The 26,730-nt window shown below is 32.5% G+C and overlaps 1 protein-coding gene across 1 annotated transcript in view; it reads left to right on the top strand.

Annotated features, from left to right (window-relative positions):
* LOC126886102 (DNA-binding protein D-ETS-6-like) overlaps nt 1–26,489 on the top strand; it is a 244,754-nt gene extending 218,265 nt beyond the window's left edge. Inside the window, exons 4-5 of the mRNA XM_050652946.1 lie at nt 7,434–7,671; nt 25,962–26,489. Of these exons, the coding sequence (XP_050508903.1) occupies nt 7,434–7,671; nt 25,962–26,280 (557 nt within the window). The 3' untranslated portion in view covers nt 26,281–26,489. The remainder of the gene's footprint in view (nt 1–7,433; nt 7,672–25,961) is intronic.
* Nucleotides 26,490–26,730: the final 241 nt, after the last annotated feature.

Below are 26,730 nucleotides of genomic sequence, written 5' to 3'. Positions count from 1 at the left end.
ACTGATTTATTTGATGTTGCGGTAGGTGATTTCAAAACAATGAAAATTGCAAAGTGCATACATACTTCTATTATGTAAAAATAAATAACAGCGTTATAAAATCACAAACAGTGAACTAATTCTTTAAAAGGACGGCTTTATGCATAACTCGACCAAGCGCAATTTCTCTAAAATCGAGATAACAGCGGATTCTGGTGACACATAGGAATCTATCTTGGACACATATCTTGGAAAAATCCCTGTTAGTGACGTTAGTTAGGGACCGTTCAAGTATTAGATACGTAACGCAGGTTGGGGGGGGGTCAAAAATCTTCAAAACTTGCGTTACGCAATAGTTAACTCCCATAAGAGTGTGTTACGTAAGGGGGGGGGGGTTAAAAATCTTTAAAAATCGCTCCCTTAAGGGTTACTAAGAAAAACAAAAATAAACCAAGCGACATTCTGTCTGTTAAGGGTTTTTAGTTTTGCATAACAAGACTGACTATATTCATAACTGCCATTTTTAACTGCCATTCATAACTGACATTCATAACCGTTTCGCAATTGTAGACTAAGCGCCGACTAACCGTCTTTTGTCTGGTTATGCTAAACTAAGCGTTTGGCCAGAATAACATTTTTGTACCCCTTAATGTACACATTAATTTTGAAGTTTCGGTCAAAAAATAGACTAAATGTAGACTAAGGTTTACTAAATGCTACGTGTGGTCGGTGCTGCTATATGGCATAGAGGGCTGGACACTCAAAACGAGGGATATAAACAGATTAGAAGCCTTCGAAATGTGGCTTTATCGCCGTATCCTAAAGATACCATGGACGGCGAAAGTCACAAATGTGGATGTACTTAAAAGAATCAACCAAGAACGTCAGCTTTTCGAAAACATCAAGAAAAGAAAAACGGCGCAAACAACTTATAATCCAGGGTAAAATTGAAGGCAAGAGAGGAATAGGACGCAAGAAAATGTCCTGGCTCCGAAACATAAGGCAATGGACAGGGATTAACGACATAAAATCTCTGATACACATTGCAAGAAACAGAGAGTTAGAGGAAAGTAACCAAATATGGAATAGTGCCCTAATATGGAATTCCTTGATTTCTCGGAAAATATAAGTTGGAACCGCACTACAAGACCATCCTCTATTTCAGTCGCTCTCTTTATTATCGTATTCACACCTCTGTGTCAGATGCGCGAACGATACGTGTCTGACAGGCGCGTTTTGTTTTATCGTCTTGCAGAAAATTTCAAAGGTAAATATATTCAACGAGTATTATTGGTTATTATGCATGAATACAGACTTGTTATGTTATTGCGTATATCAATAGTACCTTTATTTTGATATTATATGACCTTCTGTAATTAAAACATTACGACTTGAAAAAATGTTGATACTAGTTTGAACTAATTTACAAATCCAAATATGGACAGTCATTGGTGCCTAATTATGGAATAGTGGATTAAGTGTAAGTGGGCTCATTATGATTGTGCTGATTCAGAGTTTCATGCATGGATTTGTGATGTCTGCAAGTGAATTAAGCTACTTCTTTCATTTTTCACAATTTTCTTATTTAAATTTATTTGATCTCAGATGTTTATGTCTATTTTTGTTATTGATATGTTGGTTTATGCCTATATTCCATATATGGGTACCTATTCCATATTTGGTTACTCATTTGGAATTTTGTTTTTTTTGTTCGATTTTTTTTTTATTAATTAAGATATTTAATAGAAGGCTTTTAATTACTACATAAAAATGTATGACTGATGTGTCATAACATTAAATTGTTTTCATTTCTATAAAGGTATTATTTTATATCCCCAAAACAAAATGGTATTCCATAATTGGCGACTTTCCTCTAATGGAAAATGTGATCGCCAACATCCATTAGTGGATTTGCATTTGAAGAAGAAGAAGGTCAAAAAATGATCGAATTTTTTTAAAGTGAAAATGCTGTGTTTGTATATACTTAATTAAATTGAAAAATACAAATAATCTATATAAAATGTCTATATTTTATCTAACGTGCTATGTAGGTAAATACTAAATATAAGTTATAAAATGGACCTTTCGGGATTCTTCTATATTTTGAATTTTGAATGTTTATTAATCATTTCTGTACTAAGAGTATAAATCAATAGCCTGTTTTTCATGTATAAATATTGATTTTATTTCAACAGTATGTACCTACATGTACAACTTTTAATTTTAAAAGTCTGCTTTGTATTAAGAGTACAAGTCAACTTATACTGTTAGTACCTTCCGCTTTCACTTACGCAGCTTGACTTATACTTTACCCCATGTTATGAGATTCTGGGGCGATTGTAATGGAAAAATGTCTTCTTCTTCTTCTTCGTCTAGCCATTCACGTCCACATCTGAACATAAGCCTCTTCAAGTCTTCCTTTCCATTGTTTTTTGTTATACGCTACTTGTAGCCAATTTTTCCCGGCAGTTCGTTTCAGATCATCTGTCCATCTCATAGGAGGTCGGAGGTCTGCCTCTAGGTCTTTTGTGTTCGTATGGTCTCCAGGTTAGAATTGTTCCGTGCCATTTGTTAAGATAGCTCCTAGCTACATGTTCAGTGTATTCCCATTTCAATTTTAGTGATTTTTGTACCACATCGGTGACTTTGGTTTTCTGTCTTATCCATGTGTAAACACATGGATAAGACACATGGAAAAATGTAGATAATCCAAATTTGACCAAAAAATTTCAAGGAATTAACATGCTTCTTAAAAAGGGGTTGGTACGAAAACAGATTTTTGAGATTCTTTGTTTCTTTCCTTTTAACTTTCCTAAACCTTTTTTATAACTTTCGTTCTGTCGTTGAAGACGGTGCCGGTGTTTATTGTTATCGGTTATAAAAGCAGAAAATTATAAAAATAGCCGGATCCCATTTAAACCAAAAACTGTTCATTTAGTATTTTTTTATTTAATTTTGTTGTGCGTGCTTAAAATAGTTTACTGTAAAAGTGTCAGTGTTCTATTGTACCTACATAATTTTTAAAAATGAGTAGAGGGAAACAAATACTAAAATTATTGGAACTAAAGGATGATTTATATGGCACTCAACGCATTATTAAATTTTTTATCTTAATTGGCAACTCACATGTCTATCTCAACAACAAAGTATATCTACGAAATAAATTATTTTTCAAACTCTTTCAAACTAGTTTGACAGTTTGAATTTTCAAACCTGTACGATTGACCAGTTTGAATTGACTTGAATTTTATTTGTTAGAGGGATTGACTTGAGTTTGACTTGAAATTAAGTCAAACTCAAGTCAAGTTCAAACATTCAAGTCAAACTTGTGCCACTCTACAAAAGATGAAAAACGTGTTTTAAGTTGTGAGCTAAAAAGAAAGGAAACTAGTCGAGTTGGGAAATTTAGCGATATTAACCATTAAATTTACATTATATTGATTGTTTCCCACCTTTAGGGGAAGGGAGGGCAAGACGGAAGGCTTAACTTTATAATGTGTAAAAATATAAAACAACGTAATACAAAACTTCCATTTTAATCATTCTTGAAAGAGACCTTATACAGCTACAAAAGTCAGCCATTAAATATTATTAATAATAAGTAGAATTTTTTTTATGAGTAATTAACAAATAATGTCAAAAATTCCATCTTGCCCTTACCCTGAGGGCAGGATGGAAAGCTTGTTCGGGCAAGATGGAATGTAGAGGAAAGCACTATATTTTAGAGTTTACACACATAAAACTGCCATCTTCGGTGTCGGTACACAATTCATGTGCCCAACCATTACATACAGGACATTGTACCCAGTCCACTGTGGGCGGTTCCACATAACGTTCACCACATACACAGAACACATCATTTTCTGAAGACTGTTCTAAATGTTACACAATATTTTTAACTTTTTTTGTTTTTGTCCCTTTTCTTTTACTTTTTCTTTTATTCTCGCAGGTTCCTATTTCCTTGCTTTTATTTTTGCCCAACTATTATCTTCCAACTTGCCCTAAGTTGCAATTTTCCATCTTGCCCATATGCCCCTTTCCAATAATAATATCAATATTTTAAAAATGCTTTATTATTTCTCTTATTTAAATATCAATTCAGATAACCTGTACCTAATAGATACTTTATATAAATGCATAATAATAATATTATACACAGTGGCGTAGCTAGGGTGGGGCGGAGGGGGCGGTCCGCCCCGGGTGTCATCCGCTCGGGGGTGAAACCCAAGAGACCCGATCACAAAAAAATAAATCGTTAATTTGTAACTTTACCCACTTTACAATCAAAATACAATTCGATATTATTTTGTGAATACACGAAGCCGAGAAAAGTCGAGGTTAAAGAGGCATTTATTGGATTTTTACCCGTTAAAAGGAAAAAAGCACTTGATCTAAGTAACGGAATTCTCAAGAATCTTAAAATTGATGATTTAGATTATTATGAAGCGCCTTTCACAGGAATACGATAATGCAGCTCTTATAAGCGGCATACATAGAGGAATACAAGCTAGTATTAAAGGCGTAGGAGCAAAATTTCGCGCCAATTTTTTGCGCCAAAAACTCCTGAGAAAACTAATAAGTATTTTTGGAAAATTTACACGCAGAATGAAAGATTGTATTATTACCGAGGGTTGAAAGTCCGTGAAATCTTCTAAAATATGTTTATTTGAATAAGTTACAGGTGTGAAAAAAAAGAGAAAAAGTGTGATTTTTAATATTTAAATATCTCATTCAAAGGAAAATTTTTGGTTAGTCTGAGGGACTTTCAGCCCTCGGTAATAATGTAATATTTCATTCTGCGTTTAAATTTATCAAAAATACCTATTAGTTTTCTCAGGATTAAAAAAATGAATGCATATAAAACACATTGGCGCGAAATTTTGCGCCTACGCCCTTAAAGCAAAAAACAAAAAGGCCATTTTCGTTGGATGTATTGATCATTTAACTAATTTATGTGGCCAGCACTCTTTTGCACACAATACATCTTGAATAGGTAACCTTTTTCGGAACTGTAGAGGCATTTTTTTCTGCTTCCACTAGCCTGCTGCTTATTAAGCACAGCAAAGCATCTGCTAAACGACTGTTCACAACGCGTTGGAGTGCTCACTATGCTGCAGTTAAAGTATTGGCAGAATAAGTATAGTTTTGAGGAATTATGTCATCAACATGAAAATTTAGACACCAGAGGTGTCCACATCACCTTATGACCGCGGTGTGTAATTTGACATTTCTTTGTTATCTTTTCTTTGGGAATGATGTTCTAAGAGAATTAAATTTTTGTCAGATTAAATTGGAAAGTAAAGGCATAACCGTTGATCAATCAGGGATCAAAATAGCAGCACTTTATATTGAAGAAAAGCGTGGTCATATTATATGAAATAATAGATTTTGCCACGAAAAAATAAGAATACGACGACATTCCAACCAAAAAACGAATTCGACGTCAAAATGAATGGATAGTGACTTAGCTACCGATGCAGGACTCACACTGCTTCGAGCTGAACTTCAAAAGGATATGTTATACTCTTTTTCTGCATAGAATAAGCAAGAAAAGAAAACTTTTCCACACAGTGAAATTTAGAAAAACATCATACCTAGGCGTCATACTGAGAAATAAAACGTACCAATATGCTCAATTTACAGTGAAAGGAAATATCGTGGGATAGAGAGAACTAGGATGAAAAACAAACTGTGGTACAAAAATCATTAAAATTGAAATGGGAATACGCTGGACATGTAGCTAAGAGCGATCTAAACAAATGGCACAGAACAATTCTAACCTGGAGACCATACCAACACAAAAGACCCAGAGGCAGACCTCCTATGAGATTGAAAGATGATCTGAAACGAACTGCCGGGAAAAATGGCTACAAGTAGCGTACAACAAAAATCAATGGAAAGGAAGACTTAAAGAGGCATATGTTCAGATGTGAACGTGAATGGCTAGACGAAGAAGAAGAAGAAGAAGAAGGAAGAAAAACACTATCGTGGCTCAAAAACATCCAACAATGGACGGGCTAAATTTTGAACAGCTAATACGAACAGCTGAAAACAGAGAAGAGTTTTCAATAATTGTAGTAGCCAACCTTCATTGAGGAGAGGGTACTTTAAGAAGAAGGACTGTTTTGACCTATTCAATTTTGAACTCGAAACCAAATCAAGGTCCATTCATGATGTGGCTGCATTCAGTGAACAGTTGGAATTAGCTGTTTTAACATTTTGTGACTTTACCCTGAAGAGGTATCAGAAGCAGACCTCTTGCTAGAAATACCAAGGCTCTAAAGACATTTACAAGCGGCCAATAATACAGCCTATATAATATGGTTAGCTGTAGACTTTTAAAATAAGCTGTAGACACTGTGGAATGGAATTTCATCGAATCTCTCCCAAACTTATTGCTCGCATTAAAATTATATACTTATAAACTTATAACCATTTGCTTATCGGTTGCTTCATGTGAGAGAAGTTTTAGTAAGCTAAAATTAATTAAGAATTACTTTCGAGCAACAATGGCGCAAACAAGGCTAAATAACCTCGGTTTATTATCTATAAATTCTTATTTTTTTCATTATTCAAAACATACGTGTATCAGATTTTCATTGATTTTAACAATCTTTATTTGTAGAATTTGGGGTGACACCATAGATTACCGCCCCGGGTGTCACCCATGCTAGCTACGCCACTGATATACACCTTGTTTAAATAATCGTATCACAAAAATTCAATAATTGCGTAATATTTAACGGCGAAAATAAGAAGGAAGCGTGTACACTCCTTAGCTGACCTGAACTGACTGAGCCGCCGTTTGTAAATGGAATAGGTTCGCCTGCAGTGGTGTCATGGTGTGGGAACGCGTGGGAACGCCGTTCCCACACTGGTTAAGAAAAGAAAAAAAAATAATAGAGAATTTAGGTTTTGTAAACAAAAATTAGCAATGCGTTCCGGCACTGCGTTCCCGCACTGCTAATTTTGCCATGACACCACTGTTCGCCTGCATCTATGTGAGTGTGGATCCGGGCGCTTCATTGAGCAGTTCGGGTTTTATAGGTAATTTCCATCTTGCCCTATCCTTCCATCTTGCCCTCCTTTCCCCTACACATATCAGAGGAGTATTTCAACTAAAACTGTCACTGTGACAGTAGTAGTTTCCAAATTCGTGCGATACGTCTAAAGGTGGGAAACAATCAATTTAATGTAAATTTATAGGTTAATGCGTTAATGTTGCTAAATTTCCCAACTCGATTAGTTTCCTTTCTTTTTATCTCACAACTTAATACGTTTTCCATCTTTTGTGCTATTTTTCCGGCTATTAGCTCGCTCATCACTGTATATAGATACCTAATATACAGCTGACATTATAATTTTAAAATGATACGTTAATTTTGGCGGGCAGTGTATCAACGCCAATATAATTTATTATGCATAAAAAACTAAAAAAATATTATTTTTTTAAGATCCTTATCATCTTTTGAATGCGGCGACGAGTCGATTGGTGGCGCAAGGCTCCGGCCAGATCCAACTATGGCAATTTCTGCTCGAGCTGCTCAACGATTCGTCGAATTCCGCGTGCATCACGTGGGAAGGCACCAATGGCGAATTCAAGCTCACCGATCCCGACGAGGTGGCGCGACGATGGGGAGAAAGGAAATCCAAGCCGAATATGAACTATGATAAACTCAGTAGAGCTCTTAGGTAATTATTTAAATTAACACATCAAATAATATATTCATCTAAAAAGTTCCTTTATTTATTTTAATTTATAAAATTAAAATATTTTTTCAATCAGAAAATGATGTTTTTTCATGTATTTCTAAATAAATTAGACAGAGCTACCTATCTATTCTAATGGTCACTTCTGACAAAAAAGCCGTTTGTAAAAAAGGGTCAATTTTATAAAATTGAAAATGGTTAGTTAAAAACAACAGTCAAAAATCCAATAATCTTATGATCAGCCAAATCAAGGGATATGAAACAAGAAAATTAAGGCCATCGGTACATAATTCGCAAATATTTTACGGCTATCCGTACTTTTTCTGTCTTTACACGGCAAATTACGTGTAGTAAGATTCACACTGGTATCTATGGATATGTAAACATTACTAGAATGTCATTCTACTTGAAAATTTCATCATTAACTTAAAGAGATGGCTTTTGAATGTTCGTGGATAACTGTTATTTGTACCTATAATTATTGCAAATTATTAATTCATAGTTAATAAATGTGATAATTTTTTCACTAACTATGTACCTATTCAGTGATTGTAATAAATCGACACCTGATATGAAAAACATTGTAACTCCACTTACAATGTTTTTCAACTATGGCTTAAATGGCATCTATAAAGGATAACCTTCATTTTGGTCTAAAAACTTTTATCCTATCTTATGTAAATATAGTTATTTAACAAAATACCTAACCTCATTGTAAGTGCAAATTTTGGATCACTTGGTAGAAAAAAACATTGTAACCAATGTTACAATATTGAAAATTTTTATTATCGATGAATATTTTTCGTAAAAACAATGTAACATCTATATCATTTACGACCGAATTAAATTCAACTGATAAAAATAAGGTACCTGATGTTCACAGTGGATTGCACGCTCAAGAAACATCGACAGCGGAAACTTCTACATGCCTTAAAGTTACAAATTTATCATTAGATACGTCTGCTAAAAAAAAACAGTACCCAAAAAAATTTTGTAAGGAAGAGACAAAGGGATCCAAGTATTTCAAAATGAATATTTTGAAGAAACTGAGGAACTCTGCCCAATAATATAATAGAAAAACAGCAAAATTAACGAAAATTGGGACCTGGATGTAACTCTAAAAAATGTAACAGAAAATGTAAATCAGAATTATCTGAAAATGTATAACTCGATTTATTTAATAATTTTTTTGGCAATAGCTGATCACGGCAAAAAAGCAAATATTTATGTAGATGTGTTCTCAGACAAGAAAGAAAGGTTGCAAAGTTCAGTCCAGAAGAAACTGGACACATGAACATAATTTGCAGTTAGCAGAACATCGACAGCGACTCAAAGTTTGTTAGAAAACAATTTTGTACACTTATCGACATAACAGATATGTGGTTAACTACGTCATTAAAAAAAATCATAGTCAGGATGGTGGAGGGCGTATACCTGGAGATATGCGTGGTCGCCATAAGAACAGATCAAAAGGTGTAGACAGGAAAATGCACAGCAAAATCATACGATATAAAAGATCTAAATCAAAATGATATCTAGTACTTAATTTAAATCAATGTTAAACAAAATTCCGAATTGGGATTTAGACAGATAAATTCCAAGTTTTCAATATATAAAAATATGTAAAGAACAAGCACATATTACCATAGAAACCTAGAATACAAACCAAAATTGAACAAAAAGGCTACCAAATCCAGGAATAAAAATATACAAGATTTATGGGAACTTCAAATTCCTTTAGCATAGAATGGATTACTTTCCATAACAACTTCAAAATATAAATATCTTGTTGCTTTGTGCTCTAGTAAATAGGGGAGGAGTGTAAATAGGGGAGTGCAATTAGAACGAAAATATGCATTGTTTCGGAAAAATTCAAACAAGCTTATATTTTTCTAAAACTTTTTTTGTTAGTTTATATACATGTTAAAGTAAAAAGTTCTACTCGCAGATTTGGCCGCTAATTGTTTATTAATTGTTTAAACAATAACAATTTTTGTATAAATAATTTTAAAAATATCGTTGAATTCATCATTTTACTTTGATCAAATATGTTTCTATTTTGTTTTTGATTATGCTGAATCCGAATATGGCATTACAATTTAAAAATTCTTATACAGAAGCTCTTATACAGTATGTCTGCGTAGCTAACCACATGCACAACTTTTTATTAACAATTTTACGAAAAAAAGTTATTCTTCATAAAATGCTCTGCATAGTAAAAAATTTAAAACTCAACCATCATATCAAATTTGATCAATTTTATACGAGTTATGTCAAAAATATAAATTTCGTTAAAGAGTAAAATACCTTCATATTCCAGAATATCAAAAAATGCTATTATGAAAAGTTGTTTGAAATTAAAAACTATGTGTTAATATACAATTACATCAGTCTAATCGAAAACAAATTTTTTCTATTTTTTCTCAAATTACGGATACCCATCATCATTTTATTACAATTATTATAACTAGTTTATTATGAATTTTACGAAAAAAAGTTATTCTTCATAAAATGCTCTACCTGGTCTAAAATCTAAGATACAACTAACAGATATCAAACTTTGCAATTTTATACGAGGTATGTAAAAAATATGAATTTTACTTAAGAGTTAAGTGCCTTTATTGTTCAGAATATTTTAATTAGAAGGATGTAATTGAACACTGAAACATATTTTTTAATTCCAAACAACTTTTCTTAATAACAATTTTCGATATTGTGAAATATAAAGGTATTTTACTCTTGAGTGAAATTCATATTTTTTGACATACCTCGTAAAAAATTAATAAAATTTGACATTTGATGGTTGCGTCTTAGATTATATATACGATGAAGAGTATTTTATAAAGAATAAGTTTTTTCGTAAAGCTGATAATAAAAAAGTTATCAATAGGTTTCAAGTTACGCAGACATACTGTATAAGAGCTAAAAAAAATTTTTTTTTGTTGAACATTTTTTACTGTTGAAGCTTATTATCAAATGTATTTTAGCTAAGTTTTATAGAAAAAAGTTTTGATCACTTTGTATAAACATTTTTTTAACTGGTAATTTTCGCTTCTTGTATTACATTTTTGTTATCTTTCTTAATTTTCTCAAAAAGAAATAGTTTATTTCATTTCTAAAATAAAATAATTTAGTGCATTTTAAAGATTACATTCTAAGCTTTAAAAAAGAACCTATAAAACTGTAATAGATCTGTTCAAACTTGAGTAATACCGTCTTAAAATAGTGGTAATTCGGTAAAACTACGAAGTTTTCAAAAATTACATTTTTTGAGACGTCGTATCATTTGAATTAAATTTTTGAGATTTTTTTTTTGAGTGAAACATCGTTTAGTAAGATGTCTGAAAGGTAAGCTGTGCAAAATTGAGAGTTTTATGAGAAAAATTGTATTAGTTACACATTTTTAAATCATTTTTAAACCAAATTCATGTTCAAATTCACTTTCCGCCCACATCATACTTATGCCCATAAATTTTATTTCTTTTTATTACAACCATAAGATAGCCAAATTAATCTTCTTTCATGATAAATTTATAAAATTTTATTTGATTCATTAGTTAAAGAATTACATTAAAATAACTCAACCGTGCACTTCGCCGTACGCTAGTTTACAGTGCGCCAATGTTTGTGAGAAGGGTGACTTTAGAGTTATAAATAAAAAATTATAGAAGCTACAGATTTAATTTTAGAAAAATCTTTATAGAGGGTTTTTTTTGTAAAATTTTCTGAATTTTTCAACGGTCAAGTCAGTTTTTTCTACAATTTATATTTTCGGAGTTATTTAAAAAAACATCTAATTTCGCAGTTCATTTGTTTAATAAAAAATTTGTTTAAAAAAACCCACTTCTCGAGTAGAACTTTTTGATATGTTGTTTATTAAACATTTCTTAATGAAAATACAAAAAGTTCTATCTTGTTTGATTTTTCCGAAGTGAAAATCTATATGCACTCCCCTAAAACCTATATCAGAGTAAAACTGCAAGTTTTTATTTGAATCTTCCACGCTTTCAACACCCACAATATTCGGATGATGACTCTGAATAAAAGTTTGCTTATCTTCTTAGATATTTTATAATTTCTGAAATTCTTTTATTTATATTCTTCTTTGTTTTAGATTTCTTTTCAATCTTTTAGTTTCAATGATTAAGAAGTCAAAATATTATTCAGTTCATACAAATAAATTAACTGTGACATTTCGTTACACAGAAGGTTTCACTCCTGTTGAAAGGTTTACCATATTTTTGCCAAATCGCCGTCATAAAGCAGAAGATATATTTAATTATCTAATGATATTTTTGCAAGAACATGATATCGATCTGAAAAACTGCAGGAGACCGTTCTACGTTAATGCGTCAGATATCAATGGAAAATACAATGGTGTTCAGGCTGAAATTATAGAACAAAAAGGTACATATCCATACGTGGGTGCTCCGTGCTCGGTGTAGCTGCTTAAATGGATACGGCATGCGCTCCCCTACATATAAACAGCAAACCGGTTAAATCACTGGTTGGCGATCACCAACGTATCTACTATGTGGAGCTGCTACACCGAGCACGGAGCACCCACGTATGGATACGTACCTTAACATCTTGAAGTTGTGGATTCCTTGTGTCGTCCACTCTCTAAATTTAGTTTCAAAAGCTGCAACTGAGTGTTATCATGCATTAGCATGCATTTTAATTTCTTAGAAGAACTTTATATATATTTTTCACTTCCTCTACATATATATATATATATATATATATATATATATATATATATATATATATATATATATATATATATATATATATATATATATTGTTGTGATCTTTAATTATTGATATGAGATAATATTCTTATATGTTACTTAATTTAATCAATGTATTCATACTAATCTAATTAATTAACCAGATCACATATCAATATGTTTTCAATCTCAGGGCGAATTATAAATTAATTACTTACTTTCGTGGCTTCAAATATTTCTTAATGGTTCCTAATCGGGATAGAAAAGAAAAGAGTAAAAAAAATACACATATGGGTTGCAATTATAATCAAAATATTTTTTATTTTATTTAAAAGGCAATCAATGCTTAATATTTGCTATTTCTTATTATTCTTAAACATAACATTTACAAATGGGAATCTTATTTCCTTTTGGTTTTCAATTGAAAGTTTTTATTAACATTTAACTATTAGGAGTTATTAGGAACAACTCTATTTAACTTTGATGAAGCTTTTCTGATATTATTGATTATGTTATTCAATTTTTTATGTGGAATTTAATACGAAAAACCCATACATTCATGTCCAAACAAATGAGACTGACCTTTTCCTGGTGAACTGAAAATGTCCTCACACAAGACCCGTTTCCTGCTATCCTTGGCTGCGATCAAACCTCGTCCTGGCTTCCAGTAATGTTCTCCTTTGAAAAACTAGCTCGAATAGCTCTCGTTCCTGCTTTTGTCGTGATGCTGTGTTCTACCTTTTTCGAAACTGCTATCAGCTACCGGGACACTCTTGGCTCAAGGCGGTTCTTTTACTCTCAACCTGGCCTACTTCTCGTTCCAGGATAGATACTCCACACTCACGGAACTACCGGCTTTCTCACTCTCCGTACACTACCGTCTACTACTCGACTTCACTTCTCGACAGCTCAAAACATTCTGATCTCTATTTGTCATTCATTCCCCTACTTTCTAAATATCCCTTCCAGATTCACAAATCAAACTTCCACCACCAACTCTCATTCGCAGTATTCCTCAAAACCAATTTTTAAACTTTCTAAATATGCTTAATGGATTTCAAAGAAAATAGTTAATTCCCATTCTAAAATTACTTTCTACTATATACAAATTTTAATGACCTATTCTCTATTTCCACTTAGTCTTATTTAGCATCGGCTAATGACCGATCCTTCCGCGAACAACGATAATGGCCTATTATCGATTTCACTTGAGTCTTATTTAATCACTTCTTAAAATTAAATATAACAATTTGTTGTATACAGGTTGTTCTAAATTTATATGCCCGTGGTTGAGAAAATTGAAAATATTTTATATTAAATTGAATTCTGTTTATAATTATCAAAATTTAATTTTCATATCAAATAGAAATATAACAAATCCCCGCCTTGTATTCGATAAAATTTATCTGCATTTTTAAATAAATTTTCTCGAGGCAAAACCAACTCCCTGTATATTTCCTTACTTTAATCTACGTCTTATATCCTAACTTACTATCTACTTCATGTAATTCTGTCTTTTATTCGTGATATTTGTATACATCGTGAATATTATAAATTCCTCGGATCTTTTCCGAGTTCCTGTGCCTCAACTCATAACTATTTATCCCATTTTCATTATTCACGATATACGGGCCTTCGAAAACAGGCATCAACTTTGCGCAAATGCCCCCAGGAAGATTTGATACTCGTAATGCCCTCACGAGTACTTTTTCACCCTTTTGGAAAGTCACAGGTCTTCTTTTTCTATTTTGTTCCTGTCTTTGGATATATTTTTCGTTGCTTCGCCGTAATCTTCTCTGTACGGTTTCAATCACCTGTTGATATTCTTTTGGATCTTGGTCTTCCCATGGCCTTATCGGCAGTACACCCTTCATGATGTATTCTGGGGTCTCTTTTGTTACTGTGCTCGGAATTGTATTTAGATACCTTTCTATTTCCACCATTTTCCTGTCCCAGTGGCGATGTTGACCATCTGTTGCAATGCGAAGAAATTTCGTCACTTCCTGTATGAATCGTTCCGAAGGATTACTCTGTGGATGCCTGATGCTGACAAAATTTGTCTCTATTCCTCGTTCTCGAAGTTGTCCCTTGAAACGATCATTTCGGAAATACGTTGCATTGTCCAGTATAATCTTTTTTGGTGTTCCTACTATGGATATAAAATTGTCTATTTTTCTTAATATTTCTTCCCCCTTTGTGGTGCGGCAACTATATAATTTTACGTATTTTGAAAACACATCCACCATTACCAGAATATGTTTGTTCCTTTTAGTGGTCATAATTAGATCGCTTAACATATCTATTGCTACAATGTCTAGTTTGTTTCGGGCTTCAATATTTTTGGCAACATTTTCGTTTTTGAAATTCCGACTCTTATATTTTTGACATACATCGCACTTCTGGGTAATTTCCTTTGCAATGCGGTAATCCTGTCGGCTTATGTAATTTTCCCTAAAAACGAGCCAAACTTTTCTGCTACCGATATGCCCATTGTCCTCATGTAATTTCTTTATTATCTTTTCGGCCAATGTCTGTGTCACTGAATATAGTTCCTTTCCGTCTATTCTCTTAAAATATATGTTATTTTCTACTTCCGCTCTTCTTTTTTCTCTTTCCTCTAGGTCTTCCTGGTTTGTCCTTATCTCATTTAACGAATATATCCCTTCTTCTTGTATTAATCTATTTAGTCCCACCTGTAGAGTAATTGTTTCCTTTTTTCCGGTATCCTCATCCCGTGTTAGAGCGTCGGCTATTATGTTGTCTTTCCCTTTTATATATCGGAACTCAAAATCATACTCCTGTAATAATAGAATGCCTCTATGTATTCTATTATTTACTAATCTATTCTTCATGATATGTACTAAAGCTGCATGGTCTGTTTCGATTGTGAATTTTGCTCCCAATAAGTAAAACCTCAATTTGTTTACGCAATATAGTACACTGGCAAACTCCAATTCTGTAACACTATATTTTCTCTCATGTGTTTTAGTCACTCGAGATATAAAACATATCGGCACTTCTTGGTCGTTTTGTAGTTGAGACAGAACTCCTGCAAATTTTTGTATGGACGCATCAGTTCGGAGTATAAAAGGTAAATTGTAAATGGGGTGGTATATTTTCGTTCCTTTTGCGAATTCTCGTTTTAATGTTTCGAAAGCTTCTTCCTGTTCTTCTTTCCAATTCCATTTTATTCCTTTTTTAAGCAATTTTATCAGAGGGATTTCCTTTTGGCTCAAATCGGGAATCAGCTTTTTAAAATAATTTATCGTGCCAAGAAAACCTCTCAATGTTTTCAAATTCGTTGGTCTTGGGTATTCATCTATGAGCTTGACTCTGTCTTCGGCTAATCTTACTGTTTTGGTGTCCAATTGAAAACCCAAATAAATGACTTCTTTTTGAAAAAATTGACATTTTTCAATGTTTAATTTCAATCCCGCTGTGTCCAATTCTTTCAGAATTATTTCTATGTGTTCCAGATGACTCTGAGTGTCTTGTGAAAAAATTAATAAATCATCGATATAATGAACTATGAAATCTTCATGGCGATTCAAAATGGTATGTAGAGCTCGGACGAGTGCAGCACAAGCACTCTGCAATCCAAATGGCACTACCTTAAACCGGTAGACAATACCATCAATAGAAAAAGCGGTGTAGTTTCTACACTTTTCAGCTAACGGTATCAACCAAAAACTGTGTTTTAAGTCAATTTTCGAAAATATGTGTGACCCGGTGATTCTTCCAAAAATGGCCTCGATGTTTAGAGGTGATTCATATTGTGATACAGTGTGCTGGTTGATATTCCTGGCATCTAAACATAATCTCAATTCTCCATTGCTTTTCTTTACTATCACAATCGGGTTAACATACGGTGAATCACATCTTTCGATGATTTGATCTTCCAACATTTTATTTATTTCTTCTTTCACCTCTTGTCGATACTTGTATGGAATCGGGTAAGTCTTTGATCGAAAATTTCCCAAGTTTTTCACCTCAAATGAATGTTCGTACTTTTTCGCCACTCTGTTTTCCTCATTGATCAAATTTTCGTAGTTTCTTAACATCAACCGCAATTCTTTTTCTTTCCCTTCTCCACATATCAATTTTCTGTCTTTTTTTTCAGATTCTTCACACATGTTTACCGTGCATTCTGCATCCTCGTTTGCATATACCTCCTCTTCAAATACTACTGTTTCAATCATATTCTTTTCACTTTCATTTTTTAGCTTTATTTCTTCTTCTCCTGAGCTCGTCTCTTCTTTTGAGGAATCCCAGTTTTCCTTTGTTTCTGATACTCTCAAACTTTCTTCTTCTGGGCTCAACTCTTCTTTTGAGGAGCCACAGGTTTCATTTTCTTTTATCCTTTTCCGACCTTTTCTCCTTTTTTTTCTTTGTCCTTGCTTCGCTGCCAAATTCATTTCCACTGTTTGTTCTTTACCTGATTCGTCCGTATTTTGTTTCTCATGTTCCTTGTCCTGTTCTTTTTCTTTTTCTTCTGTTAGCTTCATCGTATTATTTTTAAAATCTATCACTACATGTTTTTCTGCCAATTCGTCAACTCCTACTATCATGTCATGTGACATATTTGGCATTATTACACATTGTAGTGCATACATATTCTTACCCAGTCGTACCATTACTCGTATGCCTTCATTTATAGTTGCCAATGTCCGTTTGTTTGCGCCCACTAAATTTACCCTAGGTATTTTGTAAATTAAATTTGTTAAGTTAACTTCTTCTATTAGTTTTCTGTTGACCAATGTTATTTCAGATCCAGTGTCTATCATAATTTTAATTGGTTTCTCGTTGATAAATCCATCCACAAATTTTAAATTAACTCCATTTTTCTTTTCGTTGTTTCCTGCCAATTTAATAAACTCCTTGGGGTGACAAAAGATTCCTGTTTGATTTTTGGTTTTTAGTGAGCGCCGTCGTGAAAAGACGCCGGTTGCTCATCGTTGTTTATATTTTCGTCATACTGTCTCTCTCCGTCATATTCATCTGTCTGGGTATTATTTACTTCTCTTCTATTTTCTCTTGGTCTGTCGGATCTGTTTCGGTTTTCTCGATATCCCTGTTCATTTTGTCTACCATTATTTCTGTTTTCTTGATTTGAGCGTGTGGTGTTTCTATTCTGGTATTCTCGATTTCTATCCTCATTCCATTGCCTATTTCTTTGTTCATAATTTCCTCTTCCGTTGTCTCTATTTTCGTTTTCCCTTCTGGGATTAAAATCTCGTCTTGTATAGTCCCTCCTATTTTGAGTTCTATCTCTGTAATCTTGTGTTTCTCGGGGCCTGTAATCTTCTCGCGACCTTCTTGATTTTCTTTCTCTTAGACGTGATTCTCTTATTTGTAGGAATTGGCATAAATTATCTATGTCTTTGTAATTTTGCAATGTGATATGGTCTTCCAGCGTTTCCTCGAAATGTCTTGCAATCAGTTCGACTAATTGTTCCGATGAGTAATTATATTGTAAATGTTTTGCATTATTGTAAATTTGCAAAGCATATGTCCTTTCTGATACACCCATCCTATCATTGTATTTCCCATTTTGCAATTCCTTGTTAATTTCCAATTGTTGGACTTTTCCCCAGAAATAATTCAAAAATTTTTGTTCAAATTGTTGCCAACTGTCAAATTCTTCTTCTTTGCAATCGAACCATAGGCTTGCTTCATATTTTAGATGATTTCTGATAGTTTCTTTTGCTGTTTCGAAATTTCCGATGTGCTGTATTTTCTTTTTCAGGCTATTTATGAACGGCACTGGGTGTAATCTTCTTACATCCCCGCCAAACCTTATCTTCACGTCATCTGTGCTATGTATAACCATTTCTCTTCTTTCTCCTACATTTTGTTGAATATTGATTTCCGCAATCTTTCTTTCCATTTCTTCTCTGATTGCTTGAATAGCGTTTTCAAACTTATTTTCCAAATTTTCTATTTCCTTTTTCTGGCAATTCGTTACCTCCTTTATTTTGATTTTGATTTCTTTAATCTCTAACTCCTGTTTCTCGCTCTTTTCTGCAATCTCTTCTATTTTTTTAACCATTTCCTTCTTAATACTCTCTATATTTCTGTTGTTTTCTTCTATGGCTTGTTTTGTTTCCTGTTGATTGTCATCCATTTTCTTTGATGTTTCTTCCTGATTTTTATCCATTGTCCTTTTTGCTTCATCCATTTTTTGTGACTGGAGTTGCATCAGTTGTAATAGTTTATCTATTCCTGATAATTCTTGCTGTTCTGATGCCATGATTGTCGTGTCTAAGATATCTTCTTGGTCTGAATGTTCTTTTTGTTTTTTGTTGTCTTTGCTTTGGCTTCTTGTCACAGACATTTGTTTTCAAGAAGTACTGTCCCCGCCAAATATGAAATTTTACTAGTATGTTACCAAGACGACTTTTTCTCACCCAAATATTATAAATTGTCAATAAATATATCAAATGTAAATATCGTAAAAATAAAATATTAAATCAGTTATGTAAAATTTGTACCTAAAGAGATCTAAAATTTTATGTTATCAAATGTAAGTATCTCACTTTTTACCACAGGCATATAAATCTTCAAATACCGGCTTTACTCTTTCTATCCTTCAAATTTGCCACTAGAAATACTTTTCAATGCCCTCCACGTTGGACGACAGTTGTTGTGATCTTTAATTATTGATATGAGATAATATTCTTATATGTTACTTAATTTAATCAATGTATTCATACTAATCTAATTAATTAACCAGATCACATATCAATATGTTTTCAATCTCAGGGCGAATTATAAATTAATTACTTACTTTCGTGGCTTCAAATATTTCTTAATGGTTCCTAATCGGGATAGAAAAGAAAAGAGTAAAAAAAATACACATATGGGTTACAATTATAATCAAAATATTTTTTATTTTATTTAAAAGGCAATCAATGCTTAATATTTGCTATTTCTTATTATTCTTAAACATAACATTTACAAATGGGAATCTTATTTCCTTTTGGTTTTCAATTGAAAGTTTTTATTAACATTTAACTATTAGGAGTTATTAGGAACAACTCTATTTAACTTTGATGAAGCTTTTCTGATATTATTGATTATGTTATTCAATTTTTTATGTGGAATTTAATACGAAAAACCCATACATTCATGTCCAAACAAATGAGACTGACCTTTTCCTGGTGAACTGAAAATGTCCTCACACAAGACCCGTTTCCTGCTATCCTTGGCTGCGATCAAACCTCGTCCTGGCTTCCAGTAATGTTCTCCTTTGAAAAACTAGCTCGAATAGCTCTCGTTCCTGCTTTTGTCGTGATGCTGTGTTCTACCTTTTTCGAAACTGCTATCAGCTACCGGGACACTCTTGGCTCAAGGCGGTTCTTTTACTCTCAACCTGGCCTACTTCTCGTTCCAGGATAGATACTCCACACTCACGGAACTACCGGCTTTCTCACTCTCCGTACACTACCGTCTACTACTCGACTTCACTTCTCGACAGCTCAAAACATTCTGATCTCTATTTGTCATTCATTCCCCTACTTTCTAAATATCCCTTCCAGATTCACAAATCAAACTTCCACCACCAACTCTCATTCGCAGTATTCCTCAAAACCAATTTTTAAACTTTCTAAATATGCTTAATGGATTTCAAAGAAAATAGTTAATTCCCATTCTAAAATTACTTTCTACTATATACAAATTTTAATGACCTATTCTCTATTTCCACTTAGTCTTATTTAGCATCGGCTAATGACCGATCCTTCCGCGAACAACGATAATGGCCTATTATCGATTTCACTTGAGTCTTATTTAATCACTTCTTAAAATTAAATATAACAATTTGTTGTATACAGGTTGTTCTAAATTTATATGCCCGTGGTTGAGAAAATTGAAAATATTTTATATTAAATTGAATTCTGTTTATAATTATCAAAATTTAATTTTCATATCAAATAGAAATATAACAATATATATATATATATATATATATATATATATATATATATATATATATATATATATATATATATATATATATATATATATATATACAACTTAACATAATGTTTTAAAAATGCGTCTTAAAGCGACAGCAATACAGACCGTGCCAAAAATATTATTGTTCCTAAAAGAGCAAATACTACTAGATGGTCATCGAGGTAATGCCGCAAAAGAACTAGTTAAGGCTACGGCTCCACGGGCTGGAAATTGACGCTAGCAGTAGCCGCAAAACGAACTTAAGGTTCCGCAGAACGGAATAGGAATAGCCGAACTGTACCGACTACAGGACTTGTGCGTAGTCGGTTCAGTTCGGCTATTCCTATTCCGTTCCGTGGAACCTTAAGTTCGTTTTGCGGCTACTGCTAGCGTCAATTTCCAGCCCGTGGAGCCGTAGCCTAAAGGTTATATTCAGATTAAAGGAGCAATATCCAAAATTTCGGAAGACTATGAGCAACAATCTAAAACTCATTGCAAATGGTTTGTTGTACCTATAATCGAATGTGTTTACTAGAAACAGAGAGGATATCAGGGAGGACAAACAGCACAAGTCGTATTCTTCAAGATCCAAATATTGACCTTATCAGGAGTGGCAGCACTTAGATCACTTATACAAATTTTACAGTCAAGGCGTGACAATTTCGAAAGATATGAGAACATCGGGGAAGTTTAGAACTCAAAATTTTATCGGTATTATAGATTACGTCTAAGGCAGAGGCTTTCTGCATAGGATTCCATCTATTCCAATTTTGGATTTTTACATCATTTTGGAAAATTGGAAAATTTAACTCTGAATGAAATTGAAGCTCACTCACTAAAGCTTACCAACATTTATAGCAATGATTTAGATGAAAACTTATGTGTCCATCTGGTACAGTTTGTATAAGATTCTTTAATTCATTTAAAGAGGAAATCAGCTCATCAAATATAAGCAAAGAATTTCAAATGTACCAACTGCTAAAAAAAAAAAAGAATATGAATGATGCTTTTCCAAATGTTGAGGTGACACTTTGTTAATATTTAGGTCTGATGCTAACTAACTGCAGTGGTTAGAGATCATTCTTAAAATTTAAGTTAATTAAAAATCGACTTCGGTTTATGATGGGCCAATAGTGTTAGACTCATCTCTCTACAATGAGCATTGGCCACGATGTCTAAATGCAACTTATGTCCCACATAATCAAGAAATTTTTAATTAAAATATCTCGAAAAGTTCCCGGACTTTAACCATACATCTTACTATTATTTTTAATATTTTACTGTAACAAGTTACAGCTCTTGTACTTTTTATTATTTAAAATTATATTTATAAAAGTAGATCAATATTTTTTTAATGGTAGGAGGTAGGGCCCCCACACCAATTCTGCCCAGGGGCCCCCACAGGCTTAAATCCGGCTCTGACTCTTCGATATTTTCTGTTCCAATATAGGTATTCCGGAATGTTTTGAACATTTTGTCATGTGTAGGTACCTACTTAGTCCGAAATCTATATTTTTTTCTTCTCTGAAAGTCGTCTGCTCTACGATTCTACACCGATCACACTGTATCCAAATGGGTTATTGTACATATTCCAAATAAACACAAAGTTCTTGAGGCTCCACCAGTTCTTTTATATACTTACAAGTTCTGCGTCAACAACCGATATTGTGACCTATTGTGTCATTATGTGACCTACTATACCCAGGGTCTTGTATCAAGAGACATTAAACCCTACCATAGCCCCAGTAAGTTCTGCGAGGATGCTACCTTCCATGATTCCATGATTCCATGATTAATTATTACACATTTATCTACAGGGTGTTCAAAATTTACAGTTTCATTATTGAAGTATTCAATGTGTCATATGATGCTTATTTTAAATGGAACACCATGTATATTAATAAATTTCGAATGGTATATGGATGTCCTATACCTAGGTCTCATAGTTTTTGCGTAATTTACAATTATTTAAATTCTTAATCTGTAAATCGATTTTAAAACAAAAGATAAGATGAAGTTAATTAATGTCATTGTATGACATTATCATTCCATGACAATACGGTCTGGTAATTATCTTATAATTAATGCACCCATGATTGATTATTGCACATTTATTTACAGGGTGTTCAAAATTTACAGTTTCATTACTGGATTATTCAATGTAGCATAATATGATGGTTATTTTATTAGAACACCATGTATATTAATCAATGATTATACTAAACACAAGTTCCTCTTTCGAATCGTATATAGATGTTCCATAACTAGGAGCCATAGTTTTTGTGTAATTTATAATTTTCTTAAACGGTACATCGATTTTAAAAATATTTATTGTCACTCTCGATTTTTAAACCCATCATCTTGGCATAGTTGTTATAGAGTGTAGTTGTAAATAAATATGTAGGTATATTTTTATTTGCTGATTTGTAAAATACATTTTTTCATTATTGAAAATAACTAAATACATAACGAAACATAAAGAATCTTAATAAAACAAATACATAAACAATACAAAATGAAACACAACTTACTAAGTAAAAAATTATCAGTTATGTAATACATGTTCAAAATGTTTTTACAACAAGCGATTTTAAATGATTTGTTTACATTATTTAACATAGCGGTGTTATAGACGCAAAAGCGTTCGAAATTCTTAATTTCATAAAAATATCACCTGAAATAGTAGGGTAGGAAGTGTAGCATTTACAATATTTTTAATATACTTAACCCCATTTAAAAAAATTCATCTTGGTCAATCCTGGTGACCTAGGTGGCCAAATATATGGACCGAATCTGTCTATCCCTTTATTTCTAGATTTTATGTTGAGGTTGTTCTTAACATCACGTCAAAAATAAGCAGGAACTCCGTTCAATTGGAGCCACATGTTTGTTCGCACGTTAAGTGGAAGGTATTAAGAAGGATCCAAAAAACTTGTTTTAAGAAATTTAAAAAAGTTAGAATACTGCCCCAAACATTAACACTTCATCGGTGTTGGCGATCAACAGTAAAATGTTTGTTTACTGTATCATAATAAAATGAAAGCTATGTCTATTAACTAGACGAATATTATGAAAAGTAGGTAGATTCGTCTGCACACAATACATTCTTAAAAAAAATCATGATGTTCTCCAAGTTCTAAAGTCTACAAACGAAAAGTTAAACGTTCCTGTTCTATCTAATGCTGGTGTAGTTGAGTATTATACGGATGATAGTGATTTTTCTTATGTATTCTACATACACTCGTTTGACTGATTTCCAATTGATCCGAAATTTTTCTCGTACTAGTATTTGGGTTTTCTGTAACAGAAAGCAGGACATCAAGTTCGTTGACGTCATCAAAAATAATTGGTTTATTTTTATTTAACTTCTCGTACCTATGCAACATTACCAGTAGCACGGAATCTATCGAGAAATCCCTCAAAAACGTCCTTTTTTGGGTGTCTTCTATCAGGATACTTTTAAGCGTAAACTTTAGAAGCTAAGAGACAGTTTTAAAAATATTCCCCTATGCAAAGTAACATGTCTACTCTTTCATAGATAGCGTGATTATTCATTTTTAGGAACAATTAAATTTGAATATAATTGGCTCTGCCAAAGCCATTTTTAAGTAAAAAAATTAAATATCATACACGGATGTTTATAGTTTTGATAATTACCAGACCGTACTGTCATAAACTGACAATGTCATACAATGACATTAATTAACTACATCTTTTGTTTTAAAATCGATTTACAGATTAAGAATTTAAATAATTGTAAATGACACAAAAACTATGACACTTAGGTATAGAACATCCATATACCATTTGAAAGAGGTAAATTTGTTTGTAAATTAATATAAGTACATGGTGTTTTATTTAAAATAAGCATCATATGACACACTGAATACTCCAATAATGAAACTGTAAATTTTGAACACCCTGTAGATAAATGTGTAATAATTAATCATGAAATACATTCAACCAATATCCAGCTATTTAGATGTAAAAGTAATATTTTTATAATTTCTTAAATAACTTGAGAATAAGCCTTCATTTAAAACTTTACATTTTAAGAAAAGTCAACATAACTCAGAACACTCTGTACATAGGTATAGGGAAGCCTTACGAAACTATACCTTATTTTTTGCGGACAATTAAAAAATGCAATAAAATACAGCGTGTTCTATAAGAAAAAATATAGCTTTGATACGCCGCCATTTATTGGGACATCCTGTATATTTCAAAATAATTTTAAAATGTAGCTTTTATCAACTTACAAACTATTCAATTTAAATTTTTTTCAAATCTTAGGTATACCATTTCGCTGTAATCTTCCGTCCCGTTAGTGGTGACTCACCCTGTATAATCGAATTAACAAAAACACCATTTCACAATATATTTGCATTAATACAAAACTTAAAAGATTTAAGAATTTTATTAATTTTAGACGAAATAAAAATTTCGTATGACAGTAATGACGATGAAAGAATGATTTATTGAATGATGGCCGATTTCGATGTTTAATCGATAGTTGTTCAAGTATAGTAATCAATATTAAATAAGTAGGTACTACCTAATTACTAAATCTGTTAAGGTATGTTTTATGAATATAATTGCAAAATACTACAGAATTTCACTTTCTGACATAAATTTAATTAGGTAATAATAACGTAAATTTTGTACAATATTTGTAATAATTAAAGTAAATAAATTCTTAGTTCACTCAAATAAATAATCGATTACTGCCATCGACCGCTTACATTCAATCTCAGTTAATTTGATTAATCGCGACAGGTAAAGTAAAATTCTTTTTTTAGTACCTGCAATAAAGTGTTACTTTACTGCCGCAAATGAGGGCAAATGAGTACAATAATGAATTACTTTGGTGACGCTTGGCGATAAAATATATTAACATGACTTTGCCCGCAGAAGGTTGAACTTTCTATGACCGTAGGTAATCATGCGTAGGTATCTACGCTGATTACCTATATTTGGATGGATTGTTAACAATAAATGCCATTGTTAAGTGACAATACTTAGGTCTTGTTTAGATAGGGCGGTTTGCCAACGTAAACGTCGCGATTAACCTGTTTAAACGCTGGTAAACCGCGTAAAACTCGCGGTTGCATATGTACATATAAACAAGCCCTTAACCCTTTCAGACCTGGTGTACATTATATTGTACATTAAGTTTAGGTAATCCCATCGACTAAAATATGTATTAAAAATTATATAAATTAACATATTTGCTAATTTAAGCAACTGTTCAACTGTCAGACAGACATACATAAAAAATATATACAAACATGTCACTTTTGGCTTTTAATTTGACCCTCTACAAATATAGGTATTACAAAATAATTTATCTGGCCAAATTAATTCATGTCTGAAAGGGTTAAAATCGCAGTGAAGTACAAATGATAAGAACTGATCAGTGTGAAGTTTACAAATATAACCAACATTTCAGAACGTTTGAAAGTTTTACAATTGTTTCCAATGCTAACCTGAACAAATATGTGTTTCAATTGAACAAGCAGTTATTTCAATTTATTTTCTTTCTTTTAATTAAAATCCATATTATTTATTTTCCTCTTATAATTTCAGGTATTACTACGATAAGAACATTATGTCCAAAGTTCACGGCAAACGATATGCCTATAAATTCGACTTCCAGGGGCTGATGGCGGCGTGCCAAGCTCAAGCGCAGGGACAAGGAGACGTCCTACCAACCTACCAAAAGTACCAACCACACCAAAGTGAATTAGGAGCTGCTCTCTATCCTACAGGGCATGCTGTTAATCATAGGTTACCAAATATCCTACCAGGAACTACGCAACATTCCCAAACAGCGCTTTTCCCACCTCCTACCTATTGGCCGTATTCTCCCGCAAACTTTGATCCAAGGGGTGCTCCTTTTAATTGAAAATTATTGTATAGTGTCGTTATTTCATATTTGCTTTGAATGCACTTTCGTAATGTGGATACCAGAAACTGATATGTAAAGATGAAAATGTAATAATAATTTTTAATATACCTACCTATTTAATTCTATAAGCAATCGATAAAAGGTTGTCTATAAAGGGAGTTCATTTTTTTGCTGAACTGGAATCAGTTCAGGATGTACTTTGTATCAATAATCACGATATACCTACGCCAGTCGCAAACCTTGCCCTTAATTTTTTTTTAACAAAATCCGAAAAAAATTGAAAATTTTTGCTTTTTGCTCCCATATTTTCGTTTATAACTCGAGAGATACTTAACAAAAAGAATTATAGTAGGTAATAGTTTTATTTTTCAATTTTATATAATATTTGACTAGCTAAAAATTGAAAATTTAACGACGAAGTAGTTTTCAATCCTAATAGTAAATTAT

This window comes from Diabrotica virgifera, chromosome 6, assembly GCF_917563875.1.
Source record: "Diabrotica virgifera virgifera chromosome 6, PGI_DIABVI_V3a".
Classification (NCBI taxonomy): Eukaryota; Metazoa; Arthropoda; class Insecta; order Coleoptera; family Chrysomelidae; genus Diabrotica; species Diabrotica virgifera.
This window is presented reverse-complemented; position numbering and strand designations above follow the sequence as displayed.